The sequence below is a fragment of the Oncorhynchus masou genome, chromosome 27 (assembly GCF_036934945.1).
Source record: "Oncorhynchus masou masou isolate Uvic2021 chromosome 27, UVic_Omas_1.1, whole genome shotgun sequence".
Classification (NCBI taxonomy): Eukaryota; Metazoa; Chordata; class Actinopteri; order Salmoniformes; family Salmonidae; genus Oncorhynchus; species Oncorhynchus masou.
This window is the reverse complement of record NC_088238.1, coordinates 65050626-65067470: the sequence shown is the minus strand read 5'-3', so window position 1 is coordinate 65067470 and position 16845 is coordinate 65050626. Positions and strand designations below refer to the sequence as shown.

Sequence of the window (16845 nt, the reverse complement as noted above, 5' to 3'; positions counted from 1 at the left end):
AAACAGATCCACACCACATTGGGTGAGGCGGGTTGCAGGAGAATATTTTGAAGTTGAGGTTTAGGAAAAATATTAAAAAGAATGCGAAGAAAATGATATATACACATGGGACAAGACAAAGACGTCTGACTGCTAAGCCATCTCCTGTCATTGGGGAGGTTTAGAAACCATCAACACCACTCCTAACCTTAACCTCCTCTTGTTGTTAGGCTCATCTCCGTAGCTGAGCTGGTTACCTGGCAACGCACACCCTGCTGTAGCAACCTGACCTGGAGCACCGCTCAGCACAGAGAATGGGTCCGGGAGGCGGAGCAGGCTCTGCCCAATCACAAGGCTTTGCCGCGTGCCAGCCTGTTGCTGATAGGCTGTCTCAGTGATGGGTGTGACCCAGAGAGGTCACGTGACGGAGCGTGGCGTGTGAGGGACGCCACCGGGACCGTGCACTGTGAGGTGAGATTGTCTGTCTGATGTATGTGTGTAAGAGAAGACAAGACAGCCTTGAATTCACTCCTGTCGTTCTTTCTCTGATTGGTTAGCTACTGAGCCCCTCCCCTCTCTGGCTGGGCCTGCCAGTTCTCTTCCCCTGCTGGAATTACATCCCCCAGCCTGCACTGGGGAAGGACCAGGAAGTGGAGGAGAGGGGCTACCTGGAGCTGGTTGGCTGTCCCCTACCCCTGACCTCTGACCCTGAGATAACCTTTAACCCTGCAGGGGTCAACCTGAAGAGAGCTGTGGGGGTCAGAGAAGCTGCAGAACTCATACAGCACAGGTCAGGGTTTCTGGCATACATGTATGGAGAATTGTGTAACTGTGTGTGTGTGTGTGTGTATAACTGTGTGTGTAACTGTGTGTGTGTGTGTGTAACTGTGTGTGTGTGTGTGTGTGTGTATAACTGTGTGTGTAACTGTGTGTGTGTGAATTCACCAATTTGTAAGTCGCTCTGGATAAGAGCGTCTGCTAAATGACTTAAATGTAATGTAATGTGTGTGTGTGTGTGTGTAACTATGTGTGTGCAGGGTGCGAGGCCTTCGTGTGAAGGTTTATGGGGAGGTTTCTGGAGTCTACCCTCTCCTGAACATCGCAGGGAAGTCCCTCTTCTGTCTCCGTCTGAGAGAGGGACGACACACACTACCATTACTGGTCACGGTGAGGAGAGAGAGAGAGAGAGACACTACCATTACTGGTCACGGTGAGGAGAGAGAGAGAGAGAGAGAGAGAGAGAGAGAGACACTACCATTACTGGTCACAGTGAGGAGGGAGAGAGAGACACTACCATTACTGGTCACGGTGAGGAGAGAGAGAGAGAGAGAGAGAGAGAGAGAGAGAGAGACTACCATTACTGGTCACAGTGAGGAGGGAGAGAGAGAGAGAGAGAGAGAGAGAGAGAGAGAGAGAGAGAGACTACCATTACTGGTCACAGTGAGGAGAGAGAGAGAGAGACACTACCATTACTGGTCACGGTGAGGAGAGAGAGAAAGAGAGAGTGAGAGAGAGAGAGACACTACCATTACTGGTCACAGTGAGGAGAGAGAGAGAGACACTACCATTACTGGTCACAGTGAGGAGAGAGAGAGAGAGAGACACTACCATTACTGGTCACATTGAGGAGAGAGAGAGACACTACCATTACTGGTCACAGTGAGGAGAGAGAGAGAGAGACACTACCATTACTGGTCACAGTGAGGAGAGAGAGAGAGACACTACCATTACTGGTCACAGTGAGGAGAGAGAGAGAGAGAGAGACACTACCATTACTGGTCACATTGAGGAGAGAGAGAGACACTACCATTACTGGTCACATTGAGGAGAGAGAGAGACACTACCATTACTGGTCACAGTGAGGAGAGAGAGAGAGACACTACCATTACTGGTCACAGTGAGGAGAGAGAGAGAGAGAGACACTACCATTACTGGTCACAGTGAGGAGAGAGAGAGACACTACCATTACTGGTCACAGTGAGGAGAGAGAGAGACACTACCATTACTGGTCACAGTGAGGAGAGAGAGAGCGACACTACCATTACTGGTCACAGTGAGGAGAGAGAGACACTACCATTACTGGTCACAGTGAGGAGAGAGAGACACTACCATTACTGGTCACAGTGAGGAGAGAGAGAGAGACACTACCATTACTGGTCACAGTGAGGAGAGAGAGAGACACTACCATTACTGGTCACAGTGAGGAGAGAGAGACACTACCATTACTGGTCACAGTGAGGAGAGAGAGAGAGACACTACCATTACTGGTCACAGTGAGGAGAGAGAGAGAGAGAGAGCGACACTACCATTACTGGTCACAGTGAGGAGAGAGAGAGCGACACTACCATTACTGGTCACAGTGAGGAGAGAGAGAGAGAGAGAGCGACACTACCATTACTGGTCACAGTGAGGAGAGAGAGCGACACTACCATTACTGGTCACAGTGAGGAGAGAGAGAGACACTACCATTACTGGTCACAGTGAGGAGAGAGAGACACTACCATTACTGGTCACAGTGAGGAGAGAGAGAGCGACACTACCATTACTGGTCACAGTGAGGAGAGAGAGAGAGAGAGAGAGAGAGAGAGAGAGAGAGAGACACTACCATTACTGGTCACAGTGAGGAGAGAGAGACACTACCATTACTGGTCACAGTGAGGAGAGAGAGAGAGAGACACTACCATTACTGGTCACAGTGAGGAGAGAGAGAGAGAGAGAGAGAGAGAGACACTACCATTACTGGTCACAGTGAGGAGAGAGAGAGAGAGAGAGAGACACTACCATTACTGGTCACAGTGAGGAGAGAGAGAGCGACACTACCATTACTGGTCACAGTGAGGAGAGAGAGAGAGAGACACTACCATTACTGGTCACAGTGAGGAGAGAGAGAGACACTACCATTACTGGTCACAGTGAGGAGAGAGAGAGAGACACTACCATTACTGGTCACAGTGAGGAGAGAGAGAGAGAGACACTACCATTACTGGTCACAGTGAGGAGAGAGAGAGAGAGACACTACCATTACTGGTCACAGTGAGGAGAGAGAGAGAGAGACACTACCATTACTGGTCACAGTGAGGAGAGAGAGAGAGAGACACTACCATTACTGGTCACAGTGAGGAGAGAGAGAGAGAGAGAGACACTACCATTACTGGTCACAGTGAGGAGAGAGAGACACTACCATTACTGGTCACAGTGAGGAGAGAGAGAGACACTACCATTACTGGTCACAGTGAGGAGAGAGAGACACTACCATTACTGGTCACAGTGAGGAGAGAGAGACACTACCATTACTGGTCACAGTGAGGAGAGAGAGAGAGAGACACTACCATTACTGGTCACAGTGAGGAGAGAGAGAGAGACACTACCATTACTGGTCACAGTGACGAGAGATTGAGACACTACCATTACTGGTCACAGTGAGGAGAGAGGGGGTGTATGGGTAACGTATCATTTTAACCATCACTCTGTCTCTCTCTTCTTTAGGAGCCGTGCTGTCTGTGGTGGCAGCAGTGTGTGTGTGTGGGACGGAGTGTGTGTGTGTCGGGGCTGCGTGTGTGTACACTGCAGGGCTGGTCTGGGAACAGGGTTCTGTGTGCAACGAGTCAGTCTTCTCTCACTTTGCTTCCTGACACACTGATCCAGGACCTGTCTGATCCACCCACATTGGACAAGCACACCCCAGACCCAGACCCTGTGGGGTTAGATCCACAGCTGTCTGACTGCTGTAGTACTGGGTGTCCTCTCCCAGAGAGACGGGGCGCTGGACCAGACCCTGTGGGGTTAGATCCACCGCTGTCTGACTGCTGTAGTACTGGGTGTCCTCTCCCAGAGACGGGGCGCTGGACCAGACCCTGTGGGGTTAGATCCACCGCTGTCTGACTGCTGTAGTACTGGGTGTCCTCTCCCAGAGAGACGGGGCGCTGGACCAGACCCTGTGGGGTTAGATCCACCGCTGTCTGACTGCTGTAGTACTGGGTGTCCTCTCCCAGAGAGACGGGGCGCTGGACCAGACCCTGTGGGGTTAGATCCACCGCTGTCTGACTGCAGTAGTACTGGGTGTCCTCTCCCAGAGAGACGGGGCGCTGGACCAGACCCTGTGGGGTTAGATCCACCGCTGTCTGACTGCAGTAGTACTGGGTGTCCTCTCCCAGAGAGACGGGGCGCTGGACCAGACCCTGTGGGGTTAGATCCACCGCTGTCTGACTGCAGTAGTACTGGGTGTCCTCTCCCAGAGAGACGGGGCGCTGGACCAGACCCTGTGGGGTTAGATCCACCGCTGTCTGACTGCAGTAGTACTGGGTGTCCTCTCCCAGAGAGACGGGGCGCTGGACCAGACCCAGACCCCTCTCCCATCCTGAGGCCCAAACTCTCCAAGACTATCAGCTACAAGGTGATTTTTGTTTGTTCGTTTATCTCTGAGTATTATAGGTTAACATCTATACATCTATACACCTGGATGTCAAGGTTTCCATCCTGAGCCCTCCCCTTCTCCCTGATAGGGTGTGCTGACCAGTGTCCTGAGTGCGGCAGCGGGGCTCTATGTGATTGACGGGAAGGTGGGCCTGTGTTTGGCCTATCAGCCACTGCAGAGGCGTGGCCTGCGTCCGGGGGCGGAGATAGAACTCCATGATGTCCATTTCTTGTACCGCCCCTCTCCCCACTTCCATCCCTGCATGCTCTGCGTGTGTCTACACTCCAGTCTACGTGTCACTTCCTTCAGCCGCCTGGGGTCAGAGGTCGACCGCCCTGGCGACGCCCCGCTGTCGTGGCTACTGCTGGAGAGGAATCTGGGCGTGTCTCAGTACCTGTGGCTCTGTCACTGCTGCAGAGCTCTAAGAGACAGGTAGGAGACTGGTAAAGACTGGTAAAGACAGGTAGGAGACAGGTAGGAGACTGGTAGGATACAGGTAGGAGACAGGTAGGAGACAGGTAGGAGACAGGTAGGAGACTGGTAGGAGACTGGTAGGAGACTGGTAGGATACAGGTAGGAGACTGGTAGGAGACTGGTAGGAGACTGGGAGGAGACTGGTAGGAGACTGGGAGGAGACAGGTAGGAGACAGGTAGGAGACTGGTAGGAGACTGGTAGGAGACTGGTAGGAGACTGGTAGGAGACTGGTAGGAGACAGGTAGGAGACTGGTAGGAGACTGGTAGGAGACAGGTAGGAGACAGGTAGGAGACTGGTAGGAGACTGGTAGGAGACTGGTAGGAGACAGGTAGGAGACAGGTAGGAGACTGGTAGGAGACTGGTAGGAGACTGGTAGGAGACAGGTAGGAGACAGGTAGGAGACAGGTAGGAGACTGGTAGGATACAGGTAGGATACAGGTAGGAGACAGGTAGGAGACAGGTAGGAGACAGGTAGGAGACTGGTAGGAGACTGGTAGGAGACTGGGAGGAGACTGGGAGGAGACTGGGAGGAGACTGGTAGGAGACTGGTGTGATTTAACCTCTCTTCTCTCTCTCAGACTGGTCCCTCGCTGGGTGAAAGAGGAGTGCGTGTATGTGGTGGCTAGGAGGCTGTTTGAGTGTGTGGTAACGTCAGAGAAGGGAGGAGGGAGGAGAGACATCTACAGAGAGATGCTACAGGAGCCACACCACTGTCCCCTCACTGAGGTACAAACACTTAACTGTTTCAAATCATATTGTTGACTCATATCTCTCTATGTCTCTCTCTATGTCTCTCTCTATGTCTCTCTCTATGTCTCTCTCTATGTCTCTCTCTCTGTCTCTCTCTGTCTCTGTCTCCCTGTCTGTCTCTCTGTCTGTCTCTCTCTCTGTCTCTCTCTCTCTGTTTCTCTCTCTCAGTTTCTCTCTGTCTCTCTCTCTGTCTCTCTCTCTCTGTCTCGCTCTCTCTGTTTCTCTCTCTCTGTCTCTCTCTCACTGTACGAGTCTGCTGTTATTGATAATACAGAGGATTTTCCCAAGGTTGCTGTTGACGCATATCCCACAATAATTATTGGGGTCAAATATGTCTCTACTTTTGTGGATTGGGGTGATCAGTCCTCGGTTCCAAATATTGGGGAGAATGCCAGAGCTAAGTGGTTTATCCATTTATCCCTGTTTCGGATAGATAACTCTTCATGTTGATATTTGTTTTGTGAGTCCACATTTTCCCAGAGGTGGTTAGATTCTATGGATTCTTCAGTTATATTGAGCTGATTTCTGACATGCTGTTCCTTCTTTTTCCGTAGTGTATTTCTGTATTGTTTTAGTGATTCACCATAGTGAAGGCGTGGACTCAGGTTTTCCGTAGTGTATTTGTGTTTTGTTTTAGTGATTCACCATAGTGAAGGCGTGGACTCAGGTTTTCCGTAGTGTATTTGTGTTTTGTTTTAGTGATTCACCATAGTGAAGGCGTGGACTCAGGTTTTCTGGGTCTCTATGTTTTTGGTTGGACATGTTTCTCAATTTCTTTCTTAGGATTTTGCATTCTTCATCAAACCATTTGTCATTGTTGTTCATTTTCTTAGGTTGTCTACTTGAACTGTTTAGGTTTGACAGGGAAGAGAGGTCAAATATCCTGTTTAGGTTTTCTACTGCCAAGTTTTCATCTTCACTATTCCAGTGAAATGTTTTGATGTCTCATGATTGAGTATTGCTCTGTTTAAGTAGACTGTGATTTTGCTGTGGTCTGATAGGGGTGTCAGTGGGCTGAATGTGAATGCTCTGAGAGACTCTGGGTTGAGGTCAGTGATAAAGTGGTCTACAGTACTACTGCCAAGAGATGAGCTATAGGTGGACCTACCGTAGGAGTCTCCTCGAAGCCTACCTTTGACTATGTACATACCCAGCGTGCGACAGAGCTATAGGTGGACCTACCGTAGGAGTCCCCTCGAAGCCTACCTTTGACTATGTACAGACCCAGCGTGCGACAGAGCTGCAGGAGTTGTGACCCGTTTTTGTTGGTTATGTTGTCATAGTTGTGCCTAGGGGGGCATATGGGGGAGGGAATGATGTCACCTCCAGGCAGGTGTTTGTCCCCCTGTGTGCTAAAGTTGTTTCTCTCTCTCTCTCTCTCTCTCTCCCTCTCCCTCTCCCTCTCCCTCTCCCTCTCCCTCTCCCTCTCCCTCCCTCCCTCCCTCCCTCCCTCCCTCCCTCCCACCCTCCCTCCCTCCCTCCCTCCCTCCCTCCCACCCTCCCTCTCCCAGTACTCTGTGAGTTCTCCAGTGTGTGAGTACGTGTCGGTGTCAGACTGTGTGTGTGTGATGGAGAAAGAGTGCTGGTCGTCTCTGTCTCTCTCCTCTCTCCTCCCAGCCTGTGGTAGTTCCCTGACTCAGGCTGAGCTGAACCCATCTATAGCCTGGTCCGTAGGCCTCTCTCTGGGGCAGGACAGTCAGCCCCGACCCCTACTGCTGGTCGGAGTGTTGGAGCTCCCTGGAACACACACACTCCGCCTGAGAGACCAGACCGGCGCCGTGACCTGTGTTGCCGTGGAGACTGGCGATGATGGCTCGGGTGGTCAGAGAGCTGCCAACAACACTGCTTGGATAGGTGAGGTGTGTGTGTGTGTGTGTGTGTTCATAATCAAATGTTATTTGTCACATACACATATTTAGCAGATGTTATAACGGGTGTAGCTAAATTCTTGTGTTCCAACAGTGCAGTAGTTTTCAATTCACAACAAAACACACATCTAAAAGTGAAAGAATGGAATTAAGAAATATATATAAATATATTATTATATATATATTTATATTATATATGTTCTCCCTCTATCTCTCTGTTCTATCTCTCTATCCACAACCATTTAAAGGTTTGGGGTCACTTAGAAATGTCCTTGTTTTTAAAAGAAAATCTATTTTTTTTCCGTCCATTTAAAAAAACATCAAATTGATCAGAAATACAGTGTAGACATTGTTAATGTTGTAAATGACTATTGTAGCTGGAAACGGCTGATTTGTAATGGAATATCTACCAACAGTGGGACCTCATACACGGTGGGGCAAAAAGTATGTATTCAGCCACCAAGTGTGCAAGTTCTCCCACTTAAAAACATGAGAGAGGCCTGTAATTTTCATCATAGGTACACTTCAACTATGACAGACAAAATGAGAAAAATGAGAAATCACATTGTAGGATTTTTAATGAATTTGTTTGCAAATTATGGTGGAAAATAAGTATTTGTTCACCGACAAACAAGCAAGATTTCTGGCTCTCACAGACCTGTAATTTATTCTTTAAGAGGCTCCTCTGTCCTCCACTCGTTACCTGTGTTAATGGCACCTGTTTGAACTTGTTATCAGTATAAAAGACACCTGTCCACAACTTCAAACAGTCACACTCCAAACTCCACTATGGCCAAGACCAAAGAGCTGTCAAAGGACACCAGAAACAAAATTGTAGACCTGCACCAGGCTGGGAAGACTGAATCTGCAATAGGTAAGCAGCTTGGTTTGAAGAAATCAACTGTGGGAGCAATTATTAGGAAATGGAAGACATACAAGACCACTGATAATCTCCCTCAATCTGAGGCTCCACGCAAGATCTCACCCCGTGGGGTCAAAATGATCACAAGAACGGTGAGCAAAAATCCGAGAACCACACAGGGGGACCTAGTGACAAGACGCAGAAAAATGAAAAGATGCTGGAGGAGTGAACCGTAGCCTGTAGCCTGGTGGAGGCGATGTGATGGTCTGGGGGGCTTTGAGCTGGTAAAGTGGGAGATTTGTACCGGGTCAAAGGGATCTTGAAGAAGGAGGGATATCACTCCATTTTGCAACACAATGCCATATCCTGTGGACACCGCTTAATTATGAGCCAACTTCCTCCTACAACCTATTGAGCTGTTGTGGGAGCAGCTTGGCTGTATGGTAACTATTTAGGGAGCCAGCAGTCAGCTGGTATTCTGTCTATAGTGGAGTAGCCAGCACAGTCACCAGATCCCAACCCTATTGAGCTGTTGTGGGAGGAGCTTGACCGTATGATACATAAGAAGTGCCCATCAAGCCAATCCAACTGGTGGGAGGAGCTTCAGGAAGCGTGGGGTGAAATCTCTTCAGATCACCTCAACAAATTGACAACTAGAACGCCAAAGGTCTGCAAGGCTGTAATTGCTGCAAATGGAGGATTCTTTGACGAAAACAAAGTTTGAAGGAAACAATTATTATTTCAATTAAAAATTATTATTTATTTAACCTTGTCAACATCTTGACTATATTTCCTATTCATTTTGCAACTCATTGCATCTATGTTTTCATGGAAAACAAGGACATTTCTCAGTGACCCCAAATTTTTGAACGTAATGTAAATATTAGATCAAGCAATGTCAGCGTGGCTTTGGCTAAAATACAGTAGAATAGAATACAGTAGAATAGAATACAGTAGAATAGAATACAGTAGAATAGAATACAGTATATACAGTACCAGTACCAGTCAAAAGTCTGGACTCCTCCTCATTCTATAGTTTTTCTTTATTTTCACTATTTTCTACATTGTAGAATAATAGTGAAGACATCAACCTCTGTATTGACTGACCTTCATGTCTTAAAGTAATGATGGGCTGTCATTTTTCTTTACTTATTTGATCTTGCCATAATATGGACTTGGTCTTTTCACAAATAGGGTTATCATCTGTATACCACATACAACACAACTGATTGGCTCAAATGCATTAGGAAGGAAATAAATTCCACAAATTAATTTTAAACAAGGCACACCTGTTAGTTGAAATGTATTCCAGGTGACTACCTCATGAAGCTGGTTGAGAGAATGCCAAGAGTGTGCAAAGCTGTCATCAAGGCAAAGGGTTTCTATTTGGGTGGCTTGTTCTCAGTGTGTTACTACATGATTCCATATGTGTTATTTCATAGTTTTGATGTCTTCACTATTATTCTACAATGTAGAAAATAGTAAAAAATAAAGAAAAACCTTTGAATGAGTGGATGTGTCCAGACTATGTAAACATTATTTAAACATGATTAAAGTGACTAATGTTCCATTATTAAAGTGGCCAGTGATTCCATGTGTATGGGGCAGCAGCCTCTAAGGTGCAGGGTTGAGAGTGACTAGTGTTCCATTATTAAAGTGGCCAGTGAGGTCTATTGCCGTACCAGGCAATAGGTAGTTTGCCCCCGGTGATGCGTTGTGCAGACCTCACTACCCTCTGGAGAGCCTTACGGTTGTGGGCGGAGCAGTTGCCCTACCAGGCAGTGATACAGCCCGCCAGGATGCTCTCGATTGTGCATCTGTAGATGTTTGTGAGTGTTTTTGGTGACAAGCCGAATTTCTTCAGCCTCCTGAGGTTGAAGAGGCGATGCTGCGCCTTCTTCACGATGCTGTCTGTGAGTGGACCAATTCAGTTTGTCTGTGATGTGTATGCCGAGGAACTTAAAACTTACTACCCTCTCCACTACTGTTCCATCGATGTGGATAGGGGGGTGTTCCCTCTGCTGTTTCCTGAAGTCCACGATCAGCTCCTTCGTTTTGGTTGATGTTGATTTAGAGGTTATTTTCCTTTGCACTCCTTCGCCCTCACCTCCTCCCTGTAGGCCGTCTCGTCGTTGTTGGTAATCAAGCCTACCACTGTAGTGTCATCTGCAAACTTGATAATTGAGTTGGAGGCGTGCGTGGCCACACAATCATGGGTGGACAATGAGTACAGGAGGGGGCTGAGCACACACCCTTGTGGGGTCCCTCCCATCAGGAAGTCCAAGTCCCAATTGCACAAGGCGGGGTTCAGACCCAGGGATAAGCTTGGAGTTGATGAGCTTGGACTATGGTGTTGAAGCCTGAGCTATAGTCAATGCACAGCATTCTTACATAAGTATTCCTCTTGTCCAGATGGGATAGGGCAGTGTGCAGTGCTATTGCCTCATCTATAGACCTATTGGGGCAGTAAGCTAATTGAAGTGGGTCTAGGGATAACGAGAGACCACAGTCCTTGTTAACGGGCCACGTCGGTGGCACTGTGTTATCCTCAAAGCTGCCGAAGAAGTTCTTTAGCTTGTCCGGGAGCAAGACGTCGGTGTCCGTGATGTAGCTGGTTTTACCTTTGTAATCCGTGATTGTCTGTAGACCCTGACACATACGTCTCGTGTCTGAGCTGTTGAATTGCGACTCCACTTTGTCTCTGTAGTGTCATTTTGCCTGTTTCTTTGCCGAGAAAATAACTGCACTATTTGTGTTCTTCCAGTCACCTTTTAAATGCGGTGGTTCGCGCTTTCAGTTTTACGCGAATCCTTCCATCTATCCACAGTTTCTGAATTGGGTTGGTTTTAATAGTCACATTGGGAATAAGATGAACTCAGTCACGAGTCAGTATATTAATCAATGGTATTCTTTGAGGCAACCTGGACCATGTGTGATCAAAACAATCTTGATGCATGGATTCCGATTGGTCAGACCAGCATTTTAAATAGACCTTAGCACGGGTACTTCCTGTTTGAGTTTCTGCCTATAGGAAGGGATGAGCAAAATGGAATCGTGATCTGATTTGCCGAAGGGAGGGCGGGGGAGGGCCTTGTAGGCTTCCTGGAAGTTGGAGTAGCAGTAGTCGAGTGTTTTACCAGCGCTACTACTGTCAATGTAGAACTTCTGTAGTACTTTCCTCAAATTTGCTTTATTAAAATCCCCAGTTACAATAAACGCGGCCTCAGAATATGTGGTTTCCAGTTTGCATAAAGTCCAGTGTAGTTACTTGAGGGCCGTCGTGGTATCAGCTTGAGGGGGATATACACGGCTGTGACTATAACCGAGGAGAATTCTCTTAGGGAGAAAATACGGTCGGCATTTGATTGTGAGGAATTCTAGGTCAGGTGAACAAAAGGACTTGAGTTCCTGTGTGTTATCACAATCACACCAAGAGTAGTTAATCATGAAACATAGACCCCCGCCCTTCCTCTTCCCTGAGAGTTCTTAATTCTGCCCGATGAACTGAGAACCCAGCTGGCTGTATGGACAAAGACAGCATATCTGAAGAGAGCCATGATTCCGTGAAACAGAGCAAGAAGGTAATATACATTAGCGAGTAATATACTCGGAAGCGGTGGATGGTGTGCCCTCCTCCTGAGTCAGAATACCTCTTCTCTGCCAGCGGTGTCTTGGAGCCTCTGGGATACGTTACAGTGCCCTGGGGGGTACGAACAAAGGAGCCAATTCGGGAAAGTCTTAGTCCTGGTTGTAATGCCGGTGCTCTGATATGCAAAAGTTATTTGTGGCTGTATGTAATAACACACAAAAAAAATGTTTTGGGTGATAATGTAAGAAATAACACTTTAGAAAATACTGCAAAGTTGCTTCGGAGCTAGAAGCAGAGCAGCCATGTCTGTTGGCGCCATCTTGTTCTCAGTGTGTGTGTGTTGATGATGTTTACAATGTGTGTTTGGTGTGTGTTAATAATGTGTGTGTCTACAGGTTGTTTGGTGTGTGTGTAATGTGTCTACAGGTTGCTTGGTGTGTGTGTAATGTGTCTACAGGTTGCTTGGTGTGTGTGTAATGTGTCTACAGGTTGCTTGGTGTGTGTGAATAATGTGTGTGTCTACAGGTTGCTTGGTGTGTGTGTAATGTGTCTACAGGTTGCTTGGTGTGTGTGTAATGTGTGTGTAATGTTTCTACAGGTTGCTTGGTGTGTCTACAGGTTGTTTGGTGTGTTTAATGTGTGTAATGTGTGTACAGGTTGCTTGGTGTGTCTACAGGTTGTTTGGTGTGTGTAATGTGTGTGTAATGTGTGTACAGGTTGCTTGGTGTGTCTACAGGTTGTTTGGTGTGTGTAATGTGTGTGTAATGTGTGTACAGGTTGCTTGGTGTGTGTGAATAATGTATGTGTAATGTGTGTGTAATGTGTGTGTAATGTGTGTACAGGTTGCTTGGTGTGTGTGCAGAAGTTCACCATGGTGATGGAGAGATTCCTCCAATCAGAGTTCCCTTCATACAGACACCTGGACCAGGACAGTTACATCACACACAGACACTGCAGGTACACACACACACACACACACACACACACACACACACACACACACACACACACACGCTATTATAACACATTACTTATTACGTGTGTGTGTGTGTGTGTGTGTGTTCCAGGGTGTACATCCAGCTGTGTCTGAACGACCTCCAGATTCTCAGCCCCTCTGCTGCCATGGCATCACTCCTCAACAGAACGACACAGGGAGGAGAGAGGGTGGAGAGGAGTGAGACAGAGAGAGAGAGGGAGGAGAGGAGAGAGACAGAGAGAGAGAGCGAGGAGAGGAGAGAGAAAGGGGGAGAAGAGAGGGAGGAGAGGAGAGAGAAAGGGGGAGAAGAGAGGGAGGAGAGGAGAGAGAAAGGGGGAGAAGAGAGGGAGGAGAGGAGAGAGAAAGGGGGAGAAGAGAGGGAGGAGAGGAGAGAGAAAGGGGGAGAAGAGAGGGAGGAGAGGAGAGAGAAAGGGGGAGAAGAGAGGGAGGAGAGGAGAGATGACGTTTCTGAGAGGAAGAAGAGGAGCAGAGAAGAGAGGATAGAGGAAAAGAAAGAGGAGAGAGAGGGAGGGGCCAAGAGAGCACGACAAAACCACACAGAGAACGAGACCTGCTCCCAACCAGGAGGAGGAGCCTCATTGCCAGGCGACCGGCCCTGTATCTCCGTGGTGATGTGTGTGGAAGGAAAGGAGGGCGTGGCCTGGCGGAACGAGGGGATTGCCTGTGAGGGAGAAGAGGCTGGGTTATCTCTGTGTTTCTCTGTGAGGGCTGATCTCATTGGTCAAATTCAGCAGTGGGGGCGGGACCCCAGGAACTGTCCATTACAGGAGAGAGAGACAGACGGACAGACCAGAACGGTGAGAGTATCCCCTCTTTCTCTCTTCTCTCCTCTCTCTCTCCTCTCTCTCTCCTCTCTCTCTGTCTATCTGTCTGTTTCTGTCTCTCAATTCAATTCAAGGGGCTTTATTGTTTACAGTGGGAAACATGTGTTAACATTGGCAAAGCAAGTCAAGTAGGTAATATACAAAAGTGAAATAAACAATAAAAATGAACAGTAAACATTACACTCACAAAAGTTACAAAAGAATAAAAACATTTCAAATGTCATTTTATGTCTATATACAGTGTTGTAACGATGTGCAAATAGTTAAAGTACAAAAGGGAAAATAAATAAGCATAAATATGGGTTGTATTTACAATGGTGTGTGTTCTTCACTGGTTGCCCTTTTCTCGTGGCAACAGGTCACAAATCTTGCTGCTGTGATGAATCACTGTGGTATTTCACCCAGTAGATATGAGAGTTTATCAAACTTGGATTTGTTTATCTGTGTAATCTGAGGGAAATATGTCTCTCTAATATGGTCATACATTGGACAGGAGGTTAGGAAGTGCAGCTCAGTTTCCACCTCATTTTGTGGGCAGTGAGCACATAGCCTGTCTTCTCTTGAGAGCCATGTCTGCCTACGGCGGCCTTTCTCAATGACAAGGCTATGCTCACTGAGTCTGTACATAGTCAAAGCTTTCCTTAATTTTGGGTCAGTCACAGTGGTCAGGTATTCTGCCACTATGTACTCTCTGTTTTAGCATTCTAGTTTGCTCTGTTTTTTTGTTAATTCTTTCCAATATGTCAAGTAATTCTCTTTTTGTTTTCTCATGATTTGGTTGGGTCTAATTGTGTTGCTGTCCTGGGGCTCTGTGGGGTCTGTTTGTGTTTGTGAACAGAGCCCCAGGACCAGCTTGCTTAGGGGACTCTTCTCCAGGTTCATCTCTCTGTAGGTGATGGCTTTGTTGTGGAAGGTTTGGGAATCACTTCCTTTTAGGTGGTTATAGAATTTAACAGCTCTTTTCTGGATTTTGATAATTAGTGGGTATCGGCCTAATTCTGCTCTGCATGCATTATTTGGTGTTCTACGTTGTACACGGAGGATATTTTTGCAGAATTCTGCATGCAGAGTCCCATTTTGGTGTTTGTCCCATTTTGTGAAGTCTTGGTTGGTGAGCGGACCCCAGACCTGTTAAAGGAATTAAATTGCTCTATGTTTTAACACCCAATTAAAATGAAACACTCTGTCAATTCATAAGGTTTTGTAAGACCCTTATTCTATAATAATGGACAGAGCCCAGTCTTAAAGTCAATCAGCAGAGTTTATTCACGAGAGTACTGAACACGGTACAGGTTACCACAGGTTAGAAACTGAACATGACGTATTTTTATTTTACCTTTATTTACTAGGCAAGTCAGTTTAGAAAAAATTCTTATTTTTAATGACGGCCTGGGAACAGTGGGTTAACTGCCTGTTCAGGGGCAGAACGACAGATTTTGTACCTTGTCAGTTCAGGGGTTTGAACTCGCAACCTTCCGGTTACTAGTCCAACGCTCTAACCACTAGGCCACCCTGTAAGTACATTAGTTCCAGCCCCACCCTGCTCCATGTCCGTTCCAGTACAAAGGCAGTATCTCCAGCCTTCCCCCATCCGTCTCCCACCAGTTTAATATAGTTTATGGCTGAGCCAAGGTTTCCCGGTGTAGATCAGCATTCTAGCCAGTCTGAAGATATTGTTCATTCATTCCTACCCAGGAACAGACCGTCATTGTTCTACCTCTTGATGACATTCACACACATTATATTCAGTACTGGGATCAAGAATTAAAACTCATACATATACAACAACATAATAGTATTCGGATTAGTACATATACAGTAACATGTAGTATTCTGATTAGTACATATACAGTAACATAATAGTATTCTGATTAGTACATATACAGTAACATGTAGTATTCTGATTAGTACATATACAGTAACATCATAGTATTCTGATTAGTACATATACAGTGACATGTAGTATTCGGATTAGTACATATACAGTAACATCATAGTATTCTGATTAGTACATATACAGTGACATGTAGTATTCGGATTAGTACATATACAGTAACATAATAGTATTCTGATTAGTACATATACAGTGACACGTAGTATTCGGATTAGTACATATACAGTAACATCATAGTATTCTGATTAGTACATATACAGTAACATGGTAGTATTCTGATTAGTACATATACAGTGACATGTAGTATTCTGAATAGTACATATACAGTAACATGTAGTATTCTGAATAGTACATATACAGTAACATGTAGTATTCTGATTAGTACATATACAGTAACATAATAGTATTCTGATTAGTACATATACAGTAACATCATAGTATTCTGATTAGTCAGTCCTGATTGTAATGTATACAGAATTAGTCATCATTGATAAAAATTCCCTTAACAAGACCTCACAACCATAATATAATATAGCACTGTACCAGGGGATGGTCTGGTTAATATAGCACTGTGCCAGGGGATGGTCTGGTTAATATAGCACTGTACCAGGGGATGGTCTGGTTAATATAACACTGTACCAGGGGATGGTCTGGTTAATATAGCACTGTACCAGGGGATGGTCTGGTTAATATAACACTGTGCCAGGGGATGGTCTGGTTAATATAGCACTGTACCAGGGGATGGTCTGGTTAATATAGCACTGTGCCAGGGGATGGTCTGGTTAATATAGCACTGTGCCATGCCAGGGGATGGTCTGGTTAATATAGCACTGTACCAGGGATCAATTAATCAATATGTTGTAGAGGGTAGTATCATGTATATGTCCTGGTGACATAGTGTTGTAGAGGGTAGTATCCTGTATATGTCCTGGTGACATAGTGAAGGTTATGTTGTAGAGGGTAGTATCCTGTATATGTCCTGGTGACATAGTGTTGTAGAGGGTAGTATCCTGTATATGTCCTGGTGACATAGTGTTGTAGAGGGTAATATCCTGTATATGTCCTGGTGACATAGTGTTGTAGAGGGTAGTATCCTGTATATGTCCTGTTGACATAGTGTTGTAGAGGGTAGTATCCTGTATATGTCCTGGTGACATAGTGTTGTAGAGGGTAGTATCCTCTATGTGTCCTG

General features: G+C 46.4%; 1 protein-coding gene across 1 annotated transcript in view; it reads left to right on the top strand.

Annotated features, from left to right (window-relative positions):
• The window catches only part of ctc1 (CTS telomere maintenance complex component 1), a 55312-nt gene that overhangs the window by 4068 nt on the left and 34399 nt on the right, over positions 1 to 16845 (top strand). The window contains 10 exon segments of the mRNA XM_064940880.1: positions 210 to 450; positions 537 to 769; positions 1017 to 1146; positions 3466 to 3825; positions 3827 to 4372; positions 4482 to 4825; positions 5448 to 5595; positions 7131 to 7473; positions 12781 to 12895; positions 13006 to 13732. Coding sequence (XP_064796952.1) covers positions 210 to 450; positions 537 to 769; positions 1017 to 1146; positions 3466 to 3825; positions 3827 to 4372; positions 4482 to 4825; positions 5448 to 5595; positions 7131 to 7473; positions 12781 to 12895; positions 13006 to 13732 — 3187 coding nt within the window.